The sequence below is a fragment of the Meleagris gallopavo genome, chromosome 3, assembly GCF_905368555.1.
Source record: "Meleagris gallopavo chromosome 3, MGAL_WU_HG_1.1, whole genome shotgun sequence".
Classification (NCBI taxonomy): domain Eukaryota; kingdom Metazoa; phylum Chordata; class Aves; order Galliformes; family Phasianidae; genus Meleagris; species Meleagris gallopavo.
Window position 1 is genome coordinate 36410884 of NC_139406.1, and position 26590 is coordinate 36437473.

At 38.5% G+C, this 26590-nt stretch overlaps 1 protein-coding gene across 9 annotated transcripts in view; it reads left to right on the top strand.

Moving 5' to 3' along the window:
* The window catches only part of MBP (myelin basic protein), a 106382-nt gene that overhangs the window by 18517 nt on the left and 61275 nt on the right, over positions 1–26590 (top strand). For all 9 annotated transcript variants that reach the window (XM_085220666.1, XM_085220661.1, XM_085220669.1 and 6 more), the window contains one exon: positions 5370–5444. In XM_085220666.1, the coding sequence (XP_085076792.1) occupies positions 5394–5444 (51 nt within the window). In that variant the 5' untranslated portion in view covers positions 5370–5393. The remainder of the gene's footprint in view (positions 1–5369; positions 5445–26590) is intronic.

Consider the following 26590-nt stretch of genomic DNA (forward strand, 5'->3'; position numbering starts at 1 on the left):
TTGCTCCTCGGTTTTGTATACCGTGCAGACCTAAAAGGTCCTGCAGTATGGGGAAGAATATTGGGTCTTCTTTGTTGTTATTGTTTTGTTTTTCAGTGAGCTATCCAAAGGGATGAGAAGTGAAGATGTATTGGTAAAGCCAATACGTAACAAATGAAGTCAAATTTTTAGTGTTAATGAATGGAATAAGAATAGATGTATCAGTCCTAATTGCAAGGTGGGGCAACATTTCTTTTTTTTGGATCAGATTCAAGGAATGGGTATATTAGGCATATGTGTGGTCCTCTCTATTCTCTAGGCTGGCACTAGCTGAAGAAAGGAAGAAAAGTGAGAAGTGTAAGCTACAGGAAATAAGTAAACGCAACAAATAAAAAGCAAGATGATGTCCTTAAAAGATAGAGGGAAAACTGTAATCAAAGCAGTCAGAAAAGGTAAAATAATAAGAAGAAATGTACAGACATCTCAAATATTTTGGTGTATTTTGAGTGTACATAAACTCCTGAGATACCGTGTGGGCATGAGGGAGCACTTTTGTAGATCAGCAGTGTTTCAGAACTCGACCCATCTCTTTGAGAGCTGCTATTTCAGGTCTAAGATTCTCACCAAGGAGCACATGTTTACCTATAAACATGAAACTGACTGTAATGTTTTGATGGGCCCGGAAGGCCAGGATTCTGCTATGCAAGGTTCTGTACAAACATAATTTAAAATACACGTTGGTACTTACTGCTGGTAACTTCTCTGATCTGTATATTATGAATGCCACTAAGATCTTGGGCTTGATCATTCACAATGGATAAGTGTATGTAGAATAATGTGCATTTCCTTCAGGAAGTGTTCCTCAGGGACACAACATGGCAGAAGTCAGAAGTGAAATGAGGTTTGGTCTAGCAGGGACTCCACACTTTCATGTTTAGTGAAAAATTAAATAATGATGACACTTGGAGGGGATATGAAGCACTACGCTTCATAAGCTAATTTAACACTAGAATTACAAGAGGGGGGGAAGTTCTAAGAAGCAGCTTGCCCCTGAGGTGAATTACTTTTATGATGGGGTTGCTTGCATCTATCTCTGGCTGTGACTGCTGATGCAATTAGCTACAGGTCACTCACCTGAGACTGCCAGGGGTTTTCTTTCTTGATACATCAGAGTTCTAAATTACCATGGTGAGGGAATACTGAAGAAGCAGTTTAGGTTTGCCCAGTATCTCAATCTGTTTTGAGACAAAGGCTTGAAGGGCTTCTTTCTAAAGATCTATGAACACTGAGAGCCTTAAAACTATTTCAGCATTTCCAATTAGCTTCTTGGAAGCACTGGGCAGTACGTCAGCAGCATAACATGGGCCTGACACTGGAAAACAAATGTTTTGCATGTCACTGCTGGGTAAGTTCATAACCAACTGTTTACATTAGAGGGCTACCAAAATGAGACAGAATTCACTCATTCCTTCAAGGTAATTAAACTGTTTTATTTTGATTAATGTGATTTGAATGTAGTAGAAAAAAGGAAAAGAATATTCATTAATTTAGCAAGAAGTTTTAAGTGAATTCCTGATACATTTTTATATTCCCTGCTGACTCTTCCCATATGTGAGTAAGCACTTGGGAGACGTATCTAGCAGCGTAGCTCTGCACCATTACTCACCAATATCAGTCTCTGGTGAATATATATTCCTAGACAAGGTAGTGCAAGGTAATAATTATGATCTGGTACTTGTAAATATGTAAGTACTTGCATACCTCTACTATTCTGTGTAGTTCTGTTGAGTCATACTTAAGTGCGTGGGAAGAGGTTGGACTGAACCCTTATTTTACATAACTAAGTTACTCTTCAAAGATAATATTTAACAATCCATTTTCAGCATCCTGTGATTTATATTAGGTAGTATATGTGTTTCAAAACTAAATCGCCATTAATATTCAATAGAGTGCACTTGTATTGAACAAGCGTTGGCTTATACCCTTGTGTAATTCCTGAACTGGTATCACTTTTTAGTTGTTACTGTCAGCTAGCTCCTGGGCTGAAGTATATTGATTTTATTTAGAGCATAGAAAAGTGATGATGAGAAAGACACCTTTAGAGTCTGATGATTAGGAGTGGACTTTTCTCAGGCTCCTGTCAGCGTGTAAGTATATGCAGTCAAAACAGCATAACCTGCAAATATCTGATACCAGTGTGTTTCTTGTATATTCAGAAAGTTTCAAGGAACATTTTTCTGTCTTTCAGTGAAAATTCTGAATCACAATGTAAACGTCTCTATAGGACACTATATGTGTATGGAAAGATGATTAGAACCCTCTTTTTTAAACTACAATTATTAATTTAGCAAATAGCGAGGAGGATTTCCTTCTTTGGGTGAGGCAATGGTGTTTCTGGTGTTGGTAGCTGGAATACAGCTTCCTATCATGAAGAAAGCAGAAAGGAAGGTTTGGCCACTAGATTACCTGCTAGCCTGGCTTTCCAAGGAAGCTGACTCGATGTGGGAAGGCAGTTGAGTTGATTTCCTCAGGAGGAATCCCCGGGCTCTTTCCTAGAGTTACTGGAAGCAGCCTGGATAGCTGGAGTAATTCCTGCATCAGTCTGCGTTTGGGCAAATGCTGGGTTTTGGCAGCAGAGCCCATCCAGCTGGTTTCTGGGCTGGGCAGAACTAGGGCGCTTTGCAGTGCCTCTCCTCAGCTTCCTGGAGAGCTGCTGCTACACTCCGATCCCTTCTAGTCTGCACTGGTGGAGTCTCCTTGTGCTCTGTGACTTATGGTCATGTGCCAAATCTTTCATCTCACAGGAATTATGAAACTCGACGAGTTTTGCCAGGAAGGTGGGAGGGCTCATGCCGTTGTGGTCATGAGTTTGATCTCGTGCTCAGGACTATTTTAGAACCTCACTGTAATATCTGATTCATGTTTGATTCAATGAGGATTCCTGCATTTCTGTAATAGTTCTGTTTTCACGTTGTTTTGGGAGCTTCATGACTGTTCCTATGACAGTTTATCAGTGCTAAAGCATGTAAGGACTCCTTTGCAAACAAGGCTGTGGATGGGTTAATGCTTGTTAATAACTGCTGCTTTGCTCTGTGCAGAGCTGCTTAGTTTGGCAACCTGAATGTTATGAAAGTGACTAAAAGAAAATACAAATCTTTTACCTCGGATTCTTTGAATACTTGGCTGCAGGTTCCTACAAGGATTGCACAGTGAGTAATCCCATTGAAGCCAGTGACTCAACTCATTGCATAAAGATCAGTGCACACAGAAACTGTGCAGCGGGGCTTCCTCAGAGCAGCAAGAATCAAATAATTGTTATTTAAGTCTTAACAGCAACCTGCACTTGCATTCTGAAGTGAAAATGACCTGTGTTCTCAGGTTTTAATCAAGTACGCTAGACTTCTGCTCAAGTGTAAAATGAAAAATCGGGTTTTTCTGTCCCTGTAAATCATTCTGGTGTTTCCCAGCTTGTGTGTACTGATGCTGTTCTCTTATTATTGCAGATCTGCATTGTGCCCCCTCAAAATTCATGTTTTTGCTTCCTAGGCAGGTATCTATGGAACAATTTGCACTGTACATTTCTGCTTCGTATTCACATCAGAGTGAAATTTTTGAGTCTTTTTCTCTGAAGGATTAATTACAGATTTCTCCATTTATTAGGTAGCGTGAAGAATTCTGTTAATTTTAAGGTGTTTTTTCAAACAGGCTTTTGTCTCCTTGGCTGGGAAGTAGCTTTATCCTTACACAAGGAATTGGAATCAGATCCTGTAGAGAAACCTGACGCTGGGCACAGACATGTGTACTCTCAGTTCCTACTCCTGAAGTCTGAATAGCATTTTGCGTTTCCATCTCTCCAAGCCTATTTATTGGCTTTGTATTTAATTCCCTGTGGTGTGCAATGTTTAGCATCTTTCTGACGGATTTATTCAGACTGGAATTGGGAGTGCATTGGTAAACAGCTTGCCTTCAGTGTGCCACTTCATATACTTGTCGCTTTGCTGGTTTTTCCACCTTGTTTGCTTTGTTTGTGCAGACACTTGAGAATAAAACTTTTCTTATCATTTGCAGGTTGTGGTAGCATGAAAATGTTGTTATTCTTTCCACTGGCCAGCAAATTATTTTAAACATTTATCTGATTTAGGTTCACACCATTTTGATCATACCAATTGTGGTTCATCAGTGCCTGGTATCTTTTTCTACCTTGGCAGCCTGGGACTGGGGCTCTGCTGTGCTGTTTATTCTGGAATCAGAGAATGGTTTGAGTTAGAAGGGACATTAAAGATCTCATCCAGTTCCAGTCTCCCCGCTTTGGAGGCCTTACCAGGGCCCCATCCAGTTTGGCCTTGAACACCTCCAGAGATGGGGCATCCACAGCTTCTCTTGGAAACCTGTTCCAGCACCTCTCCACCTTCTCTGTGAAAACCTTCCCCCTGACTTCTAACCTAAATCTCCCTCTTTCAGTTTAAAGCCATTTCCCCTTGCCATGTCACTATCAGATCATGTAAAAAGTCAGTCCCTCTCCTGCTTATAAGCTCTCTTTAGTACTGGAAGACCACACTGAGGTCTTCCCAGAGCCTTCCATTCTCCAGAGGAGGTATAAAGATTGTATGGCATTCTATTTATTGCAGAGTAATAAATACTATGACTAGTACCATTAAGCTGAACATCGTGCGTGAAAGTTAATTATTCTGAGCAGGAAATGTTTGTTTGAAACTTCTTTTGCATTTAGTTTCATGTTTCAGGGCTTTAAATGATATTTTGCACTGCATTAAACTGTCTGAAGGAAGCAGCTGTGCAAGTTACTCTAAATAAACACATGCTTCTACGGGAAGAAATATGTAGTGTAACCACAGGTGTTAAACTAAAAGCTGAAATTTGAGTGTTGTGGTTTAACCTGCATAAGCCCTGTTGGAGCTGAGATACAACGTGGTGAGCCAGAAAATTCAAAGAGGAGCTGGCGTTACTTTTTTATATGCTTGCCATGAAAGTGCATTCTATAAGGAACATATCCATTCCTACCTCTATAGCAAATTGTTAGCAGTTTAGCATGGTGGTTTTTTGTGATTTTGTTGTTGTTGTTGGCAACTGCAGTTTATGTAATCACAAATGTGAATTCTAAAGAAATTACCTGATCTCTTATGAAGATTTTCAGTTAGAGATTGATTGATAACAGTAGGGCTTCTGTCTAAATGCTAGTAGTCCTGGCTTATGTGTGAATCAAATGCTTCATTTTTACTCCTTTCTGTCTTTTTAGAGCAGAGAAAGCTTTCTAGTATTGCTATTTATTGTATGAGAGCTGTTTCTTTGTTTGATCAGATGAAAAATGAATTTGTATTTCATAACAAATGTATTGATTCTAAAATCTCTGTTTTGTTTTTATTCTGTTTCAGAATTTGAAGTTCTGGTGATCCGTCATGGGGAACCATGTAGGAAAACGAGAACATAGTGCTGACAAGTCAGCCAAGGTAAGAGCAGAAAAAAGAACAGGCAAGACTACCACAGACAGGTAGAATCATAGAGTCTTTGGAGTTGAAAAGGACCTTTAAAGGTCACCTAGTCTAACTCCACCGTAATGAACAGGGGCACCTACAGCTACATCAGGTTGCTCAGTGCCTGGTGCAGCCTGATGTTGAATGTCTCCAGGGACGAGGTTTTCACCACCAATCTGGGCAACCTGTGCCATGGCTTCAGTATGTTATGACTTATGCTATGAAATGAATATTTCATACCTTAATGTGTTTACCAGATTTCACCATTACAATTTTGTAATTGTCATTGTAAATAATGACTATGTTTTTTAAAGAGGTCCTATGAAAAATAGCCAAACCAGGGTTTTGGTGCAGAAGATTTAATGAGGGATGCCATGTTTTTGTGCTTCAGATCCATAGCTTATAAAGTGCTTCTCATCATGGTGGAAATGAATAAATTGAGCCTTAGAAGCAGGAAACTGAAGAAATTTTTAAAGAGTGAATGAGATGATTAATGTTTTGCTTGTTGACAACTTTCCATTCTGGGAGTCATTTGCTTTATCCATGAGAAGGAAACCGTATAGAAACATGTAAAATAAGGGAATTCTAATGGAAAAAGTTTGTCAGTCTCAGTATGTACAGCTTTAAAAATCTCTCCAGTAGAATGATGAGAACCGTCAAAATGTTCATTAAAGTTAGCATTTGCTTTCTAGGCCTCTGCTGGCACTCTGTATTTTACATGTTATGTGGTATTGTGTTTGTCTTGTGATAGTATCTTAGTTGTGTTTCTGCATCGTGCAAGACGAGAACATATCTTAAAAAAAAAAACAAGCGTTAAAAAGTTGCTTCTTGTTCCTAGCTATTGCTAACTTCACTCGTCCCCACCCAAAAATAACAGTTCAAACTCTGTGTGTAAAATAGTTGCTCTTTGCGTTGGGCAGATGATGTAAACAGGTATTTCTCATTGCTGCGGCACAGATAAGCAACTATCTCTAAATGATATATGCAGACTAGAATTTATAGAGTTGCTAGTTCTCTGACATCTTTTACATAAGCACACTGGAGGGATTACAGCAGGAAGAGAGGACAACTGGTGACATACGTTTTTGTTTCATATTTATGCAGTATTTTACAAAATGGTTTCTGTTTCAGTACAAATATTATGACTTCCACGTTGTGTTCTACTTCAGAATGTTTTTTGTTACTTCCCATCTAGAAAATAGCCTTGTGCAGTTCCAACAATGACCTAACAGATGTATTTAACCAAATATTTTGATTCTTTCTGACCAAGTGTGCAGGTGTGGCGTGACAGGTACACATCCTAATGTATGGCACACAACTGCTCATTACACTTTGCGTGCCTCTGCTTGGCTCTTTGAGTACAAAATCTGGTCAGAAAAATACATCGAAGCATTTGTTCCACTTTGGGGTCATGTATCTCACGCATCTTTTTCCTTATGAGGCCATTTACAGAAGTTGATTCTGAAATGAAAATAATATTCATTTACCATAAATGTTTTGAAGGGAAACTTAATTCTGTGGTAATATCTTCTGCCCATCCATACTCATCCTTTTAGAGTTCATAAAATAAAACAGCCCCCTAAAAATTAAAATGGATAATGCCTGATCAAGATCTCCCTTTACTCATGGAAGACAGCAATAATGTTGCAAGAAATGATGAAGCCACATATTTTAAATCAGTAAATACATGGCTAAGCTGCTATTGTGTATTCCATATAGCCAATCAATTTTGATTAAGTCCGTGAAGTTCTTACCAGCAGTAACAACTGTATGTACCATACATTTTGTTTTGTTTTGTTTTTCCTTTTAAGTTGAAGTCTCTCTTTTGTCTTTGTTCAATATAGCTGCAAATTAGAACTGTTTTCCCACCAGTCTTGTGGTGTCACATGGGAGACAATTGCTGAAGGCTTGTAGAGGCCGCAGTGGAAACACTGATCTGCCTCTCTCTGCTCTTAGCAGTAGAACTTCAATGCAGAAGGCTAACAACTTGTGAAAGCTCTTTGTAAAATTCATCGCTTGTATCTTTAAGTTGTTTTCATGCCCCAAAGTGTAGTGCCAAAGAGTATCATCTTAGGCAGCTGATTTGAACCTGTGATAATCAGTTTTGCTGCACAAACACTGTACTGGCTCCTCAGCAGCTTGTCCAGTTCTCTAGATGGCTATTTAATGTATAGAGACATTAAAGACATTGCTACCAAACTGTAACTCGTGGTTGTACATTAAATGTCCAGAGCAATTGCTGTGGTTTTGATGTGTTGCTGTTGTTTGTTTAAGTTGACATCAAGCTTTGTTTCAGTAAATGTAGGTATTTGATGACAAAAATGGAGAATCAGAAGGCATTTATTTCATCAAATTTCTATAATGAAACTCTGATGTTCTCAAATGGGCAAATGTGCAAAACTCGACTAGATGGCTTCCCATTTTGTGATTATCCTTTCAAAGTATTGTTATCCAGTTGAATTATAAAAATGCCAGGCAATAAGCATTATCCTTATCATGGAGGGAAATGTGAAATTAATTGAATGCTTTGAAAATTAGTATCTTTGACCTAAATAACAAGAAAAATACTTGCCATTTATTTATTTATTTATTTATTTATTTATTTATTTATTTATTAGTTATTATTTAGAATTTGTCTCTTTTCTTCTACCTCAGATGGTTTTAGACTTTGTGGCCTACTGAGTGCATTGCCAAATGTGTAAATATTGATACTGTTTAAGTTTGTTCTTAGTGATAATACTTGGTTTAAATTTACAGAAATACATCTGGGAACAACAAAACAAAAAATAGTGGTCTGTCCTCTCTGCCCTAAATTTCCTTAAATTCTCTGAGAGCTAAATATAGAATTAAAAGAGAAGGTGACCAGAATTTCATTGATCTTTGTTCTGAGTTGTAATTCATGCGTGTTAATTTGGTACAGTTAAACTACAAAGAGCCCTGTGTTCTTTCTTAATGACCAAACCTGCCTTTAAGTATTGCATTAGAACGCTTCCCCGTCGTTGCTTATTTTGTCTATCTCACTTAGAAAAGTCTGTTCAGCACATACATGACCATCGCTAAATATCTGAACCTTTTTGGTACCCATCAGAACTGGCTCTTATCTTCAGTGCTGATTGTTTAGACCCATGGGAAGAAGTTTTTTGGTCATTGTCAACAGCAGCTACCCTAACGAGCAAGACCACAGAGCATGATTTCTCTGTACTGTGTGCCACATAGTACAGTGGACTGCTGGAAAGTAAGCTTGTGACCTGTAATGAAGGACTAAAAGCCACTGCCCTGCCGTGTAAATAGATTGCTCAGGATTGTGTACACTTGGAACATGTTAGATTGCTGGAAATGCTGGATCATCTACCAGTTTCATGTCCTTGGTGTGCTGTAAATAACACCAAGGAACCAAAACCAATTGCTGTCTGTGATGTCAAGCTCTGGGGAACTTTGGGCAAATTAGCTGCAGTATACTGCTTTTTCACAGACTGAAATTGAGAACAGATGTAGTGATGATAAAGCACTCAGCCTACAGCTAATGCTTTGTTCAAGCTACAAAGCCATCTGTCAATAGTGACCAAGTCTTTCTGTATAGCGAATTTAGACTACCATGTTACTTTGTTTCTGTACTGTGTTTTGAAGTGATTCATTTGATCATTGTAACAAACTAACTAGTTCTCAGTGTTTAAGTCAAACTGAGCACAAGTAGTTCAAGCTAAATTGTTACATTTATGATGAGCATGTATCTATAAGTCAAATTGTTTCTACTCTGATTCTGAACAGATTCTGTTTCCTCTCCTGCTGCTTGTCTTGCTAATGTTGAGAGATCTGTCCTCTGCAGCCTTAACTCCTCATAACATTGACAGAAAGTTTTCTGTCTCTCCCTGATAAGAGATAGGTGAAGTTCTGATGCAGGCTGGCTCAGTACAGTAGTTATATATTTCACCTCGTAGACACTGTACAATCAGCAAGCAAAAAGGTTTTCACACTGAGCTCTGCTGATGCCCTACCTTAGATTGCTAAGAATGCTTGAAGACCTACACCATGCATCTATGGATACTTGTGGGTTGTTTTTGTTTTTGTTTTTTACTATTATTATTTGCTTTGTTTTTTTTTTTTTTTTTACGCCAGGTGCTTCCTCTTGGTGCACATGATAAAGTACCAAGAAAGAAGAAGAAAAAAAAAAAAAAAAAAGCACACATACAAAGCCACAGATGAAGTAATTTGTTTTGTTAATTGCACTGAAGTGCTATTTTTGTAAGATGAAGGTTTATTTTTGAATATATGTGATTGAAAGATACTTGATATACAGATTATGTAAGTTATGAAGCTTGGGATATGCTTTTCCTTTTTAAAACAGAAATCATACATTATATTGGATTATAATACATTAAAAAAAATTACACTTTACATTTTCCTCTAGCAAAGTTGTATAGGACTATTCTATTCTTATTTTCCTCGTTTATTTATTTTTTTCTCTCAGTTTTACCTTCTGCTGTAAAACAAAGAGAACACGAGCTCTAGTGGTATATACTTCTTTGTAATTTGATGTGTGTATTAAATACTCCCTCTCAAGTCACTATATTTCTGAAGGTAAAGGAAGAATAGAGAAAGAGTGAGAGAAATGAGTATTTTCACCAACCAGTTTTACAAGTTGCATACTGCAGAAATTCTCTTGAATCACCAGTATCTGGTCAAACTAGTGTCTGGTACAAGGAAAGATTGCTTTAAAAAGAGGCAGTGCCCTTCCATGAAGTGAAGGACAGTTCTATAAAGTTGGGTTAAACAAGACCGATTCAATTTGACGGATGTCTGTTTTCTTCATATTCTGTCACTGACTGAGATTTGGCCTTGAGCAAATTCCTTTGTGCTGGCTTTATCCTCCTGTTTCATTTCTTAACCTTCGTACTGACTAACTAGACTGCTTGCTGGGATGGATGCAGTGTCATTCTGGATTAATAGCAGTGCTTTGAGACCTTGAGTGGGGCCTTCAGGCACTGGTGTGCTTCAGCCAGTGAGACGATATCACAGAGGTATTGAAAGGATGGTGCTGTTTGCAGCCTCGGAGAATGCCAGGCTATGACATCTTTCATCAAACATTAACCTTAAGACCATCATTCAGCATGGTATCAGTGCCCATTCAATGTTTAAATAGGCAAGCGACTCTACTGTAGAGGGACCAATTTATGTGTCCAAATTGAAGTCATGTGTTTAAATATGTAGGTTGCTCCAAAACTAATGCCTCCTGTGTATTTCCATACAGCACATACAAAAAGTACGATAACACTATTTGATAGAGCAAATTCTCAGCCACAAAACACTGTTTTCCAACATAGTCACCACCATTAGCTATGTGTTTTTGGGAACAGCAAGCAAGAGCCTGTATGCCATGCAGGCATAGCAGATGTAAGTGAACAAGCTGCTCTGGTCAGTGCCACATCACCTATTGAAAGTACTGAAGGATTTGAATGAACTGTGATGTTTGAAACATTTCCCCTAGATCCTCATTACGGTGAACTAGTAAATATGTAGGTATGATTTATATCAAGTACATTGTGAGCATGTTTTTCTGTTGTGTACACAACTGCTAAGTACTAATGTTTCTTGATTTAAGTCTGGGGCTGTTTGAACTTGCATGGGTGTAAAAGGAAGAGGTGCTGTCACGGTGGTTTTGGCTGGGGAAAAGGAAGGGTCTTAAGCTTTATTTTCCCACCCAGCCTACAGATCTGACTAACAGAAGATGGAAGTGTTGTGTGTCATATGCCATGTCGCTATGGTATAGTTTCCTACAGTTTCCTTCATGTTTCTTGCTAACTTTGATAAAGAACTACGTAAATGTCTTGTCAGATGAGTATAATGATAGCAGCCTTAAATTAGCAAGGATGCCCTCCTGTTCTTTGTGACCTCCTTGTGAGCTGGTCTGGTTGCTGAACTGGCTTCTGTGGTTAGAGTCAGCCCTTAATGCAGCCTGATAAGGTGGTGTTCATTGCTCTTGCAACTTCGCACCAGAAAAATGAAGATGAACTTGTTTATAATCTTGAGAAAGCCTGGAGTGTGTTTCTGCTGCTAGGTGGTTTGTAGATCAGTGTGCTGTCATGTGGCAAGAAGTTTTATCACCTTTTCTGAAACTGAGTGAGCTAGGTCTAAGAAACAAATCTGCATTTCCAGTAGTTATATATGATAAGATTGTATATTAAGTATACATATACTGTGCAGTAATATATTATCTTCAAATACAGTTATGTCTGTAACATCAGGTAGAGTGAAGAGCGTTCTGTTGGAGGAGCTTCACCTGTGGAACACACAGCAGAATCTCCCATCTCTGAGACAGTGACCAGCAATAGAATCGTGGAATCATAGAAAGGCCTGGGGTGAAAAGGACCACAGTAATCATCTAGTTTCAACCCCCCGCTATGTGCAGGATCACCAACCACCAGACCAGGCTGCCCAGAGCCACATCCAGCCTGGCCTTGAATGCCTCCAGGGATGGGGCATCCACAGCCTCCTTGGGCAACCTGTGCCAGTGTGTCAACACTCTCTGTGTGAAAAACTTCCTCCTAATATCTAAACTAAACTTCCCCATTTCAATTTAAAACTGTTCCCCCTTGTCCTATCACTATCCACCCTGTAAACAGTCGTTAAGCATCTTCCTCTTGGTGCTTGTTGAAGTATTAAACCAGAGTAAAAGTGTGTTCTGAAATCTGTCCTCTCTTATTCCCCTAATGGAACTGCTCTTCTCTGATGCTCCTGGACATCAGCTGGAAAGAAGCATGTTGGAGCCATGTTTTGTCTGGCTTCTCTTTTTCACACTGCTGGTATTTCTGATAGTGTAATTGTCTGTGAAGCTGAGTCAGTGAAACTTGTCAGTAGATACAGTTTTACACCATGCATCAGTACAAAGTCAAAACCAAAGTGCTGCTAAAATCTGATGCTAAATATTCTGCTGTGAGAAAAGAGGAACTCTGCATTGCTAAGGGAAGGTGCCTTTACTTGTAAAATCAGCAGACGTGAAATGGACATCAGAAGGAAGGAGATACAAGGTGATTATTACAAAGTGTCACTTTAATAGTACCTTCTCTTTTCACATCAGAAGCTGAAGATGAATGAGAAAAAGCAATTTCTAACGCAATTGCAGTTGCTCATATCCTGAATAAATATAGCTTGTCTGCAGTTACAGTTCAAAAACTTATTTTCCACTTTGAGTGAAGGTCTCATGGAATGTTTTTTTTTTTTGCTTTTAGGTAATTTTCCTATGTCCTCAGCTCTAAGATGACAGAAACAGTTTATTAGTATTTGCTGGAGGAAAAAGTATTTTGCAAGAGGAAATTGAAAAAGCTTTAAGCAGTGTAATATGGCTTCGTTCTTGATTAGTGAGATAAGGTAACTTGAAAAACAATCTGATCTTTCAGTGCAGCATCCCGTGGATGTGGCCATAACAATATGAACATTTGCATGAGCTAAAAGCCACAACGTACATAGCATTTACATTGGATAATTAGGGGGGACTTCTGAACATCTGTTATAATCAAGAAGAGACAGTAATGGAAATTACATTGCTTTTTTTTTTTTCCCCCCCACAGTATTATAGGGTGACATTCAAGTTGGTGTTGCTGAATTCACCTGTAAATAGAATCATAGGGTATGTTTAAATAGTGCTGAATATGGGGAGGCATACAAGCACTTAGCTCACTTGTGAACTCCGTGCAGCTCAAAAGATGCAGAAAAGAACCCAGAGCAAGAAACTGTAGAAAATTTATCACCAGTGAGATTGAAACAAGATACTTATTATCAAAAAAGAAGAAAGGAAAAAAAAATGACACAATTTTTGGGTCCTAAGTTAATACCATTCTGTCTAAGAGCTTCAGGACTGGATTCACTGTCTGGTAGTGCTGAGGTTTTCACATGAGTCATGGAAATCCCAACGTACTGGCAACGTCTTGGTTAGAAGATACCATCTGAGTCTGTTACATTGAAATCTGAGTGATTTATGGTTTTGTGGTCATAACTGACTTACTAAATGTCTAGCACATTTTCCTAGTCTTTCACCTCCTCCTTTCTTCCTTCTCTATCTTCTCCATCCACCTACTCCTTACACCCACTTTTCTTTTAGCATGCTATTTCCTGCTAGCATCTCCATCTCTGACACCATCTAAATTCAGATCCATGTTTTGATTTTCTGTCGCATTACAAATAGTAGTTAATCATTAACAGTGCGGTAGCACACTTAGAAACAGTGGAAAAAGCAGCCAACAGACAGGCAGCATTACTGGGAAGATGGGAACACCATTGAAGAGAAAATTTGCACTTCTTGAACAATACCTATACACTTGAACAGTCATTTTCCAGCCAAAAAACAGTGAGTCTATTCGAATATATGTACTTTGCAGCCACTTAGTGATATAAGCAGCATGCTCATTGCCATAGCTTGAAGAGGTGAGATGAGCAGGCTTAGTCTAAGGGAGTTTTCTCCCTGTTCTGATCTTCCTTGTGAACTACAGGCTACATTTTCTCTTAATGCTGATCCAGAGCTTCCAACTGCTGAAGAAATTTGCCCTATCGTGCATTGTGAGAAAGCCTGTATAGTTGCTTTCTTTTTCCTTTTTTTTTTTTTTTTTAATCCATTTGAAATCCCATTTGTTTTTATGAGGCTTGGTAGATGAAGGATGATGAATATGAGACTGAATCAGAACCTCATGTTAGGGACTGTAAGGAATGAGGAAAGTAAACATCTCATAAAACACGTTTCAATATTTGCTACTGCTATCTATTTGTTAAATATTTAGCAATATATTTAGTATATATATCAGTATATTTTAGTATTCAGTTAAAGGCTTCAGAGTTCACAATAGGTGAGACTCACTACATAAAATAACAGTTGCTTTGTCTTGTGTCCACTGCTATGCATAAAACTCAGCATGTTTAGGAGGACTGATGTTATTTCTGGAGCTCAGTCACATGGGATAAGATTCTAGGTCAAAAGCTGTGCATAATGAAGACTAAAACTCAGTTCTTTTCTGCTGAAAGAAATAATTTGCCTTGTGCTGCAGTAGGATATTTCCTGGTAGGAAGAGATCCTCTCCTATGACATAGTGCTAATCTGCAGCTTCTTTTAAAAGCAAATATGTAATCAGAAAATGTACATAATTGAGGTAGATCTGAATCAGAGTAATCTATTTCATTTAGATGTGACTTAAGTGAAGCAATGTTGATTTGTAGGTTCTGGAAATATGGAATTGTAACATTTGGCTTTAGGATTTTTGCAGATTCAATATTTCAAAAACATGTAATTCTTTATATCTCCTTCAGATAGTTTGTTATGAATAAGGGTACTAGTAACTACAGAAAATAGGTGAAATATTTATTTTAAATTAAGCTTTAACACTTTTTCCTCTTCTTTTAATCTTAATGCATTTTGTTATCCTTTTCTGCAGTCCCCCTGAAAGGAGAGGGAACATAACTCCATTCTGGAATTTCTTCAGTGCACTTTTCTGTCTGTTAAAACCTTATTTTCTCTGACATTTTTTTCCTGTTACTTCTTATTATTTTATGATTATTCTATTATTCTGTGTTATATGGGCCTTACAAAGATAGATAAAATATCTGAAAATGAAAGTTTTATGGAGCTTGAGGGAAAGGAGGCTCAAAGGTCCCCACCAGTGGATGCCCTGGGAATCTGGGGAGCTTTGGGCTCTTGTACCCTCCCAAGAGATTGTGTAGGTGTCCTGGCAGTCACGTTCAACAGCAAGTGCTTGATCAGCCGTGGAAACAAGTGCTATCACTGCCTTTGAGGAGGGATGCTGAGGTTTTTCAGGCATTAAATTCTATTCTGGGATCGTGCAGGGGAGCTTATGATGTGAGAGTAGAATGCAGTTAATTTGTAATAATGTTGCAGTTCTTGAGTCACCTGATTGTGGGACAATAAAAGATGTGTGGTAATTTGGAAGCTTATAGCACTTAAAACATACATCAAATCAATGTTGTGTATTTGGTTACTTCACAATTCAGTCTTGCTTCTTGCTGTATACTGAAACTAGAGATGTTCTGAACATGGAGCTCATGAGAGAGATGGCTGCACCAGGAGCAGGGTTTGGCTTCAATCCCAGCTTCTGAGCTTTGGCCTCAGCAGTAGACAAGTTGTTCTAGTTTTGCCCTGATCAGCTTGCTTGAATCAATTAGGCTACAGACTATGGGCTGATGGAGCAGGTGTGGAGCTGCTTTCTTCCATGCAGAGAGCCAGATGGCCAGCTAATTCCCCCAATCACCGAATGAGACTTGGCCAAGTCTCCTGTGCAGATCTCAATTCAGCTGGTGTGCTGCCAAACTGGGTCTCAGGGCTTTAAGAAAATGATGTCTGCAGGGAGATCTTAGAGTGTCTGGAGCTCTCGTAGTCAGTCTTCAGTGGGGTTAATTTCAAATCTTGAAATGGTTCCTAGCTGTTGGGTTTTATTGTGTGTAGGTTTTTTATTTTTATTTTTAATCTGTTTATTTGTTTTTTGTTGTTGTTGTTGTTTAGTTGGTTGGTGAGTTTTAATTCTTTGTACTTTTGTGGGGGGTGTTGTTGTTCTTGAAAGAAAAGGTGCCTGGTGCCTAACAGGACAAAATACTTCTTGATATAAGACATCTTGCTTGTTGTGAGTCTATTAGTGTTGAGGTAGGATTGCAACAGCAAAATTTCTAAGTAGCAACCCGTGTTTTGAAGCATTGATTCTTCAGGATTTTGCCATGAGAATTTGTATCTATTGAGTTACCTGTTACAACAGAAAAACTGCAGGAGGAGCTCCAGAGAGGACAATACTTGTTTGGCTAGCATTTCTAGAATTTCTTTTGAGGATCTATTAAAAATCCCAAGACTTTTGATTCTTTGGGTGAAATAGGAGATGCTTATTTGAACGCTGTAGTTGAGAGAATATGCCAGACTTCTTGTAATGGGTTATAAGCTTACTAACAGAAATGTAAGTGACAAGTATTTGCTTATCAGTATGCTTATATTGAGTGTAACACTGCAATTATACATGTAACCTCTCCATGTGAATATATTTGTGAAATGCAATATGTGTAACTCAATCAAATGCTTAGAAGTCAAGACAATTTTTTTTTTAAGAAACATTGTAGAAGAATGAAACTTTCGGGTACTACAGGCAAGAGACTGGAGCAGACAAAGCAGACTAAGGGTATGTCCTACCGCAGTGATGTGGAATTGGATAAAAAAGATTTCTAGATATTTCCAGCAGGCTGTCTGGTCTGCTTAAAAGACTGTCTCTTGATCCAAAAGGATTCTAAAGTCTGGTGTTGCTAGTTTGGATGTTCTTGTTAGTCAGTTCACAAGTAGAATGCATATGGTTCAAACATATAAATTAATACAAAGTGACTATTGATGTCTTTATATTTAGAGTTTATGAATTATTGTCTTTTTTTTTTTTTTTTTTTTTTTTTTTTTTTTTTTTTTTTAGTTGTTTTGACTGTGGATTTTATACTACCAGATCTATCTGGAAATTATATAGCCAGTAGACTATATTTTTGGCTTGTGTCTGAAGTTTGCACTGCACTGTTGATGAGCAATACCAGAAAAATCTGTCTGAGGTCTACCTTCTTTGAAATTGTCTCTGTTCCTATTTTGTGATGACATACCAGAAGGAGTATAGCAGTGGAAGTACCTCTCTGTTTATGCACAGGTTTTCTCTCTCCCTTTAAACTCCCTGCCTGGAGAAGCAGCTGGACATAGCCAATGAGAGTTTGATTTGCGGTTCCCTGCATGATTTTTTTTGTTCTGGCTCGCCTGTAGAATTGAGGCATAAATTTTAGCCTTCCCAACACACATGCAGTCATGTAAAATTCTATTTATGTTCAGGGGGTTACTAAGTAACAGTTGCTGAGGGAAATGCAGTCTTTTAACTTCCTGACGTCTGTGCACTTGAAACAGGCAGCCAAATAGTGCATTAACATAGATTTTGCACATTAATGTAATGTGATTTGCTGTGGGCTATGTGCAAGCATAACCTTTGGAGAAACCAGCAGCAATGTAGTTGGAAGAGCTGGAGTCTGTCTGCAGCCTAGTCTTATGAATAAGAAGTGAAACCCAATTTTCCCCTTTTTTCTCCTCCTTTCTATGAAACACAATACTTACTGATCCTGATATACATGTGTGTTTATATTTTTATCTGCCTATAGATACAGCTACGAAGATTTAATCTGTATGTTTTGCATTTGTATCCTTCTTCAAGTGTAGAAAGATTGAACAGAAAGCAATCTAAAAGCCTAGTGTGACTCAGCCGTAGACTGGGTGTTGATAATACAAGGAGAAGTTTGCCTAGAGCTGTGGTAACTGTATTTACCTCTAGTATTGCACAGGTGCTATCGGAGCTCTTGTTTTTTCTCTGAATTTATTTTCAAAGAACTTTACCTCAAGAAGTCACGTGTCTAGGCTGGTAGATAAGCTAAATCTTATCTATGGAATTTCAACTAAAGTGAACAATCTTTCCATTAAACCAAGTGCAGTATAACTTACATTAGGGCTTGAGCTGGAGGTCTTGGTATAATGATGAAAATGCTTTGTTGGTCTATCATTAATTCCTGCACCTTTTAACTCATTTCTCCATTATAAAGCTACTACGTGCCCTTTTATGTGTACATAATTATGATAGCGTAAAGATAACATGAGCTGTATGTTTTGCTAATTGTGTATTACATAGAATTTCATTTCAGGGAAATTCTTGTATTAATTATATCTTTTGAACTGTAAAGGACCTTTAAAGATCATCTAGTCTAATTCCCCTGCAGTGAACAGGGACACCTACAGCTATATCAAGTTTCTCAGAGCCCTGTCCAGCCTCACCTTAGATGTCTCCAGGGATGGGGCATCTACCACCTCTCTTGGCAACCTGTGCCAGTGCTTCACTACCATTATTGTAAAAGCTTCTTCCTTGTATCCAATCTAAATCTCCCCTCTTTTAGTTTGAAACCATTTTCCCTTGTCTTGTTAGAACAGACCCTGCTAAAGAACCTGTCCCCTTCCTTCTTATAGTCCATTTAGATACTGAAAGACTGCCTTATCCATGCTGAACAGCCCCGGCTCTATCAGCCTGACCTCATAGCAGAGGTGTTCAAACCCTTGGATCATTTTTGTGGCCCTCCTCTGAATGTGCTCCAACAGGTCCATACCTCTCCTATACTGAGGACTCCACATCTGGATGCAGTACTCCAGCTGAGTAGAAGAGCAGCACAGAGTAGAAGAGCAGGATCACTTCCCTTACCCTGCTGACCACACTTCTTTTGATGCAGTCCAGGCACAGCTGGCTTTCAGGGCTGTGAGGGTACATTGCCAGTTCACATCTAGCTTGCTATCTGCCAGTATCCCCAAGTCCTTTTTGGCAGGGCTGTGCTCTATCTTTGTATCCCCCAGCTTGTGCTGATACTGGAGGTTGCTGTGACCCAGTTGCAAGACTTTGCACTTGGCTTTATTGAACCTCATGAGGTTCACCTGGGCCCACCACTCCAGACTGTCTAGATCATATTGTTAGTGTACATAAAAGATATGAAAAAGTAAATATAGGTACGTGGCTACTGCAACAGTCCTTTTATAAAGCAATGTAAATATCAGTAAGGAATAGTCATTAAATTCATAGATTTTTTTTGCATCATTTTCTCTGAATCCAAGTATGTTATTTGTTAATCACTGAGAACTGCATTGTAGCTGGGATATGACAACATGTTGTCCCTGGTAAATAACGTTTGTCATTCTTGTATGAATAGTATGGTAACTTGCAGATTTTGAAAAAATGCATTTTATTTATCCTCTCATGGTAATTGATTTTTTTTTTTTTCTTGCTATGGATGATTTACAAAAACAAAAAACAAAAAACCCCACAAACAAACAAAAAATCATAACCAAATAAACAAAAACCCTCGTATCATCGTTGCTTTAGAAGCTGGGTACGTTGATTTTTATTTTATTTTTTATTTTTGTGCCTGGCATAATACTCTTGTTGGTTTTGATGCGTTATAATTCTTAAATACTGTTTGCATTTTTTTGCCTGTGATTGTGATGGTGCAACAACTCAGCTCTTTTGTAATCGCTCATCCATTCTTCCCATTTTGATTTTGAGGCCACGAACCTTTCCCTCTGGGGAGAAATCAGCCCTGAATTCTTGATTGCTCAGTCAGGCTGCTGTTTTTCTGTACCTCTGTGAGCAGCCGTGACTGTTCAAGTGGTTTTAAACGTACGTGTTAGCCACACACAGCTTTTTTCCTTGGGAGGCTGTCATCTCTGGTGACAACATTGGCTCCAAGCAAAGTATCTTTAAAATCTGTAGAAGTAGAAAAGCAGAACAAGGAAAAAAGAAATTGCAGTGTAGCTCTAAGTAGACATCTGTTCTTCCATCCCCCTCTCTTTTTCACTGTATGGGGACTGATAAGGGTCCTTTCTTTCAAATTACTAAGTTAAGGAAAACTGGGGTTAAATTTTCTTGGTAATAGTTCCTTACTTTGCCATGTGCTCTGGGAGCTGTTCTTCAGTTCCGAGCATCTGTAATACAATCATCTACAGTCCTGTAACTTAAATGGGTGAAAAACATAAACATGGCCTTCACAGCTACATTCTGGCCAGCTGGCTCCCAGCCCGTGCTGGTGAATGGGGTTTACATTTACTGAACTTCACGAGAGTCTTGCTAGTCTGCTTCTGTACCCTGTCAATGTCTCTCTGAGTAGCAGTTCTACCTTTCAGTATGCTGAAATACTGTCTTGCCATTTTTATCATCTGGATCCTATTAAAGACACCAAGTGGTATTGACTGTAGCACTGATCCCTGAGAGATGCAGCTGCTGACTGCTGGCCAGTTGGAATTGGTGCTTTTTGATCACAGTCCTCTGAGCTCAGTGGTGCAACCAGTTATCTACCTCTGGCATTCCACCCACCTGAACCTTATCTTCCATTTGACTGTACGAATAAAGCAGCAGACTGTGGGAGGCTGCGGGGCATATGATGTGTCTGGTTCTGTGAAGGATGCAATGTCATCGTGGGAGACAGCCTGGTAGATCAGACCCTGTGTGCACATGGCATAACCAAATAGCCTGTCGCACCCACCTTCTTTATCTATGGAAGACAGCTACTGTTCAGACTGTTCTGTTGTCAGCTTTTAACAAAAAAAAATAAGAAGAGCCAAACATCTGAAATACTGTATTTTAGGTATGGCTTTTGCTTTACCAGTGCATTGTTTCCCTTTCACTGTAGATGCAAATGTTCTGCTGAAGATGGAATGAGTATAAAGGACTATTAGAATACAATAAAGTACCGTCCTTAGGGATCATCTGCAACACAAAAAAGGTGGAGATGAATTGCTTTTCATATATACAGTCCTCTTTCTTTCAAGACAAATCCTTATAATGGAGAGAAGAGGCATAAAGCTTACTTTGTAGCTGGATGGTGATCTTTTACTTACTTGAAAAATTCCTAGTGGAGAGATAGACACTGGTTACAACTTCACAGAAGATCTGAAAATTAGGCACTGAAGAAAAAAAGGTGGAAGCTGAGAGAAGAACAAGTGTTTCTACCTGGAGCTTGAGACAGACCCAGGCAGTGATTAGAAGTGCCTGCTGGTAATGCTTTCTTCTCCCAAAGAGCCTGTGACTTGCACAGATGATCAGTAGAAATGCAAATGTAATACTTGCTCAAAGCACAAACAAAATAGTAAACTTGTTCTTTTGTCGTATAGCTCTTGAATTTCTAGATGGAGGAGACATATCTTTGTGCCCATCTAAGTCCACTGTGAGACTTTTCTACTGAAGGTGCTCGGAATTTTTAATAGAAACAAATTAAGGAATCAACTTCTGATAAACTGAATCATCTTAAAATCTGTTTGCTTTTTGGCCCACTAATGACAAAGTGGCTGCTTGTAGGTGTGGCTGTATTACTGGTATTACCATTTCTCCCATCTTATGTGAACATGAGCCTTTCATTGTCATTACTTCTGGAATTTATGTATCTTAGTACATTGATGGACTTCTATTTTTACAGTCAGATGGAAATTTCTGCTACCCAGTCCTTCTCAGGTTTGATATCTTTGTTTGACTCTACAGTACTGCCTCTGTGAAATGTTCTATTCTGGGGAAGGAGTTTAAAAAATACAAACTAAAACATAAATGCTTATGAAGAATAGCACAGTTGGTGTATTTCTGATTCAGTGATTAGATTATATGTTCATATGTTATATGGAAGCAGCTTTTCAGAACACTTATGTTATGGACTACGTATCCAATATGGTAATATTGGACATTTGAAGACAGTCTTGAAAAAAGCTTTCTGATCATACCTTCTTTCGTTGTTGTTTGTGTGTGTGTGTGTGTGTGTGTGTGTGTGTGTGTGTGTGTGTACATAAAGGGAAGCACTTAAATCTGCAGGCAAACCTCCCCTGTTTGCAGGTGAGTAGCAGTGAGTATTTGCTGATTAATCAAGTGCCACCCAGTACTGAAGAAGCATTAAGTGTGATATTTGGCTAAGTCATTTCCTTGGGCTCTTCAAGCTTTGTTTCACCACTGGCTAGTTGGACTAAGCAAGAGTAGTTGAAGTGACTGTTACTGAGAGTAGGAATGTGCTGAATTCTTGATCTGAAGGAAAAAATGCAACATTTTATCTGCACTTGTTGCATAACAAATCACCAAAATGTGGTAAAACTAGCTACATGACTTCACTGAAGTTTGGATAAGCATTAGTAAGATTGTGTATGTAACTATTCATATTTGCATGTCTGGGCTGTGTTGGGGTATAAATGGGCTCCAGAGGAGCGCCCCAATATCTGAAGGTTACAGTGGAACCAATACAGTAGATTACTCAGTGGCCCGGTGTCCAGAACTTGCTGAGCTCTGGCTCTCACAAGTACCCTGTAAGATGTCTAGAATACTGGTGAGATCAGGTGCTCTGGTGCAGTCTAAAGTATGTGCTCATTAAAGTGTACTGATATTGTTGCTGAATAAAATAATTCATCCTGTTACCTTGTGGCTTGCTTCTTGCTTTAGAGGACCTTTATGCACAAACTGTGTGGCAGGTAATGAAATTGGCCTGTGCCCTTCCATTAATCTCTGTCACTCTTCTGGTTTTGTTTTCTTGCTGTTGCTAGACTGGGATCAATGCAATTAAAATGTCAGTTCAAACATGTAAACACTGATTGAAAAGATGCCTGAAAATAAGCAATTAAAATGTCACCTCCCTGGGCACCTTTCGATAAACAATTGTTTGTGTTTTTTTTTTTTCCCTAGCAAATTTTTCCTCTGAGAATACAGAGATGTTAAAGTTCAGTTATTGGAGCTGCAATTCGGTATTTCAGCTTGTTAGCTTGGAGCACATATTACAGTGGCTCATTTTTCTTCCAATCATATTGGTACGATTGTAACTTCACGGTGGTTTTTGTGGGGGTGCCTGTGTTGCTTAGGAGGATGGAGGAAATCATTGTTCACTTGTTTTGATTTCAGAAAGCAAAAATCTCAGAATTAGATGGAAAATCAATGAAAGAGATACCGGTTTTTACATGAGTCATTGGCATAACGCCATTTATACTGAGGTGGTTGACAAATTTTGCTGTGAAGGCATTCCAATTAGTGAAAAAATGTTTTTTTTTTTTTTAATCACATTCAGAAAATTAGGAGAGTGTACATCTCAGTGTTTGTTCATTGGCTCTGGGATGATTTTTCCTACTTGTGAAAAAATACTGTATATTTTCCTCTGTTCCAGTAAGTTGTTATATTTAAATATCACTGACAGCTATGATTTAACGTTTAGTTAACCTGAGACTTTCAGTGGCTTGCTGCTAGGAAGGTCTGCCAGATTTGTGCCCTTCATGGAACTGTGGGTGACTGGATCCCTAGGATGGTGCTGTAGCTTTCTGAAAAGGTAGTTCCTCCTGCCAAATAATTTTCACTGTCAAAAATTTAGCATTCAGTTTAAGCTTTATGTTGCCTTCTGTTAATTGTCTCATACAAAAGTTGAAGTTGATAGTAGTTGATGGACAAAGTCTCTTTCTTAATATGATGTATTTTTTATTTTAAAACATAGTGCTAGAGGAATATGGTTGAGTCTGTTTTTTCTAGGTTTCTTTGAAGGAATGAGAAACCTTTTATGCTATGAAAGAATAAAAATGCTCTACAGGAACCATTGTTGATTAAAAAAAAAAATTTGTTTTTATTTTTTTTTTAATTGAGTTGCAACTTTCTGATTTAATTTGGAGGGGGAGGAGAACAGACAAACCAGACAGACTACCTGAAACCATTTCTCTCCTCCTTCTAGTTTGGCGTTGCCTGATTGCAAGCCAGTGTTGATTTAAGCTTCAGTTTTGGAGCCCTTACAAAGCCATATACTTTTGACGTGAATAGAATGTGTGTGCATTTGTATAAGTTTCCTTAAGTAGAAGTTGAACTGTTTGCTACAGTTATGCAGTCTATTTTGTGCCTTTATCAGTTTCCTTCCACTACAAAGCCTTACTGTGGTGCCAGCTGTACTTCAAAACAGATATATGAAAAAAACTACTTGTACATGGAATTAAGCAATCATGTTTTGCTTGTTCTGTGAACATAACCCCCATAGAACTTCACATTTGAAAATAATCTCTTTTAACTGGTGTCTGCGTTTATTTACCCTGCTTGCAGGACCCATGTGGGAGCACTGTTAAATAAGTCAGCTTCTTTCAGGATCTTGTATTTAATGTATAGGGCTATTTAAATCAAATAAGAGGAGAGGAAGAACTTGCATCGTTCAGTTATACAGTCCAGCCTTTTCTATTTTAGCAGGATGGATGGGGACACAGGAAAGCCTCACACTCTGTACTTGGTGCCTTATTTGTGGCAGCTTCTTTCCTGGCCTTAAGGAATGTGTGCATCTGAGGGATGGGACTAGGCAGGTAGATGGGGCAGCAAGGAGCTGAAACTTTTTTCTGTTTTTTTTCTGGGCTAAAATATTTTGCCACCTGAAAAGACAGAAGTGTCTTTTTCTCCCACCCCTAATTAAAATCAACAACAACAAAACGTAACTAGCCATTTTGGAACTGGAATAAGATATGAAATCTATTGATTAATTTTCAATAATTCAATACTTTGACCTGGAAATAAATTTTGTAAGACTAAGGATTGTCAAGTGATATAAAGCAGCGAGAATGATCTTGCTTCCACATCATTATATTAGGAAAAAAATCACATAGCAGCTTGTGAGTTTTCTTTTCTCATGAGCTAAGATTTGGGAAATGAAAATTAAATTAAATTCAAGAGGTTCATGATTGGTGTTTAGTGGAAATTGTTTCCAGGCATTTTTTCTGCTCATGATATTAAGCTCAGAGAGGATTTGAGTTAGTCTGATATATCACTGCAAGTAGAGAAGTGACTGTTGTGAATGTTTAAATGTATCTGCTCCTTTTGGTACCCTCTTAACACAGACCAAGCACGAAGAGGTTACTCGTGTTATTCAGTAAAGTCCACCTTCACTGCTTGTAGAGGTGACCTCAAGGTATATGTTGTCGTGTGTATTTTGTACCCTGATGTATTAGTACATCATACAATGGTTTAAGAACACAGTGCATTAAGAATAATACAGTGCATGTGTACAATGAATTAAGACTAAAATTTCCCAGGTGAAATGGTAGCTTGCATGAAATCTGTTCTGGTGTTAGGGAGCTGAGCAGAGTTCAACTGTTGTCAGGAGCTGGTTTTCTTCTGTGTGTATCTAGTTGACACCACACTATGCTTCAGCTCTTTGTAGCTCACAATTGCATGTGTTCTGTTTAGCTTTTGGAAGCCCGTGGAGTTAAAAATATACACTGACAGGTAAAACCTTACATATTTTCTCGTAACAATGGTAATGCTGGTTTCAGAATCAAAATGTCAGTTGTGTAGCCTTGTTTGTTTGTTTTTTGTCAAAAATACCTTTCCACTGTCAGTTGAAGAACTGCAAAAGTGAGAAGGTTTTCATAGCTGGAGGCCAGAAAAGAGGTTTGTTACTGAGAAGGTGGCAGACTGATTTATTTCTATTAGTCTTGTACCCTTCTTACGCTTGACGCTTCTACACTGGATATGTCAAAGACACTCCGTGGAAACTTTCATTTCTAGGCAGGTTTTGTTCTTTTGAGTACTTCAGATCCATGTAATACATTTCCCCTACAGGTAACAAAGAGGAAGAAAATTTGATTTAGCTACATATTTTCAGTGCCTCTGCTGCTCATTGCTGCTGTGCAGAGGTGCACATATGACTACTGTGAAGAAATCCTTGTAGCAGTGCTTTGGAGTGGGTTTGTAGCATTGCGGAATGCTGTGCTGCACCATGCTCTGCACAATGAGCTGCCATCTGCTTTACCTTGCTTCTCTCTTCCTGTGGGTAAAAGGGGCAAACCTTTAGGTTCCTGCCACAGCCAAGCCCTTGTGTAGACCACAGCTATGGAGTCAGGGCTGAGGATCTCAAGTAGTTTGTGCAGTGCCAAGAGTTTTGCATAACGACTGCCCAACTCAAACCCATGATACAAGAAGTTTGGTGTATAGAGCTGAAAAGTAATTTTTGTCTGGAAAAACAAAATACTTCTAATCCTTTGTCCCTGACTAGTAAATTTAGTTTGCACTTTTTCAATGGACATAGTTTTGATTATTTTTCTTTAAGTACTGTGCCTTGTTCTGTCACTAGTTGCTTGTTTTTGCATCTCTATTGTACTTTTAGCATGGATTCAGATACTTAAGTGACTTTTGTCTTTCGGTGTATCAGGTATTTGTATTCATTTTTTTATATATATTTTTATGTTGAAGTATATTGGTGGTTTCACTAGCAGGAGGAAATTGTTGTTGTTTTTGTGCACTTCTTCTTTGTTATTGCTCTTCAGAAAGACCTCTTGTGGTGACATTTAAAAATTACTCTGAGTTTCGATGCTGCCCTTGCTCAGTGTGTTTGTGAAAGAAAGATTTGGAGAGATTTCAGGTTGTAGCACCGACACTGCATTTCTAACTTAAACCACATCATTTTATTAAAAAAAAAAAAAAAAAAAAGGGAGTGAAATATTTGTGCTCCCTCAACATGGGGCTAGAAGTAATGCTCAAAGGAGATAAAATTGGCAAAGACTAAGTCTGCATAGATTAAACAAGATGAGTGGACTGGGAAAACATCAGTATTGATGACTGTTCTTC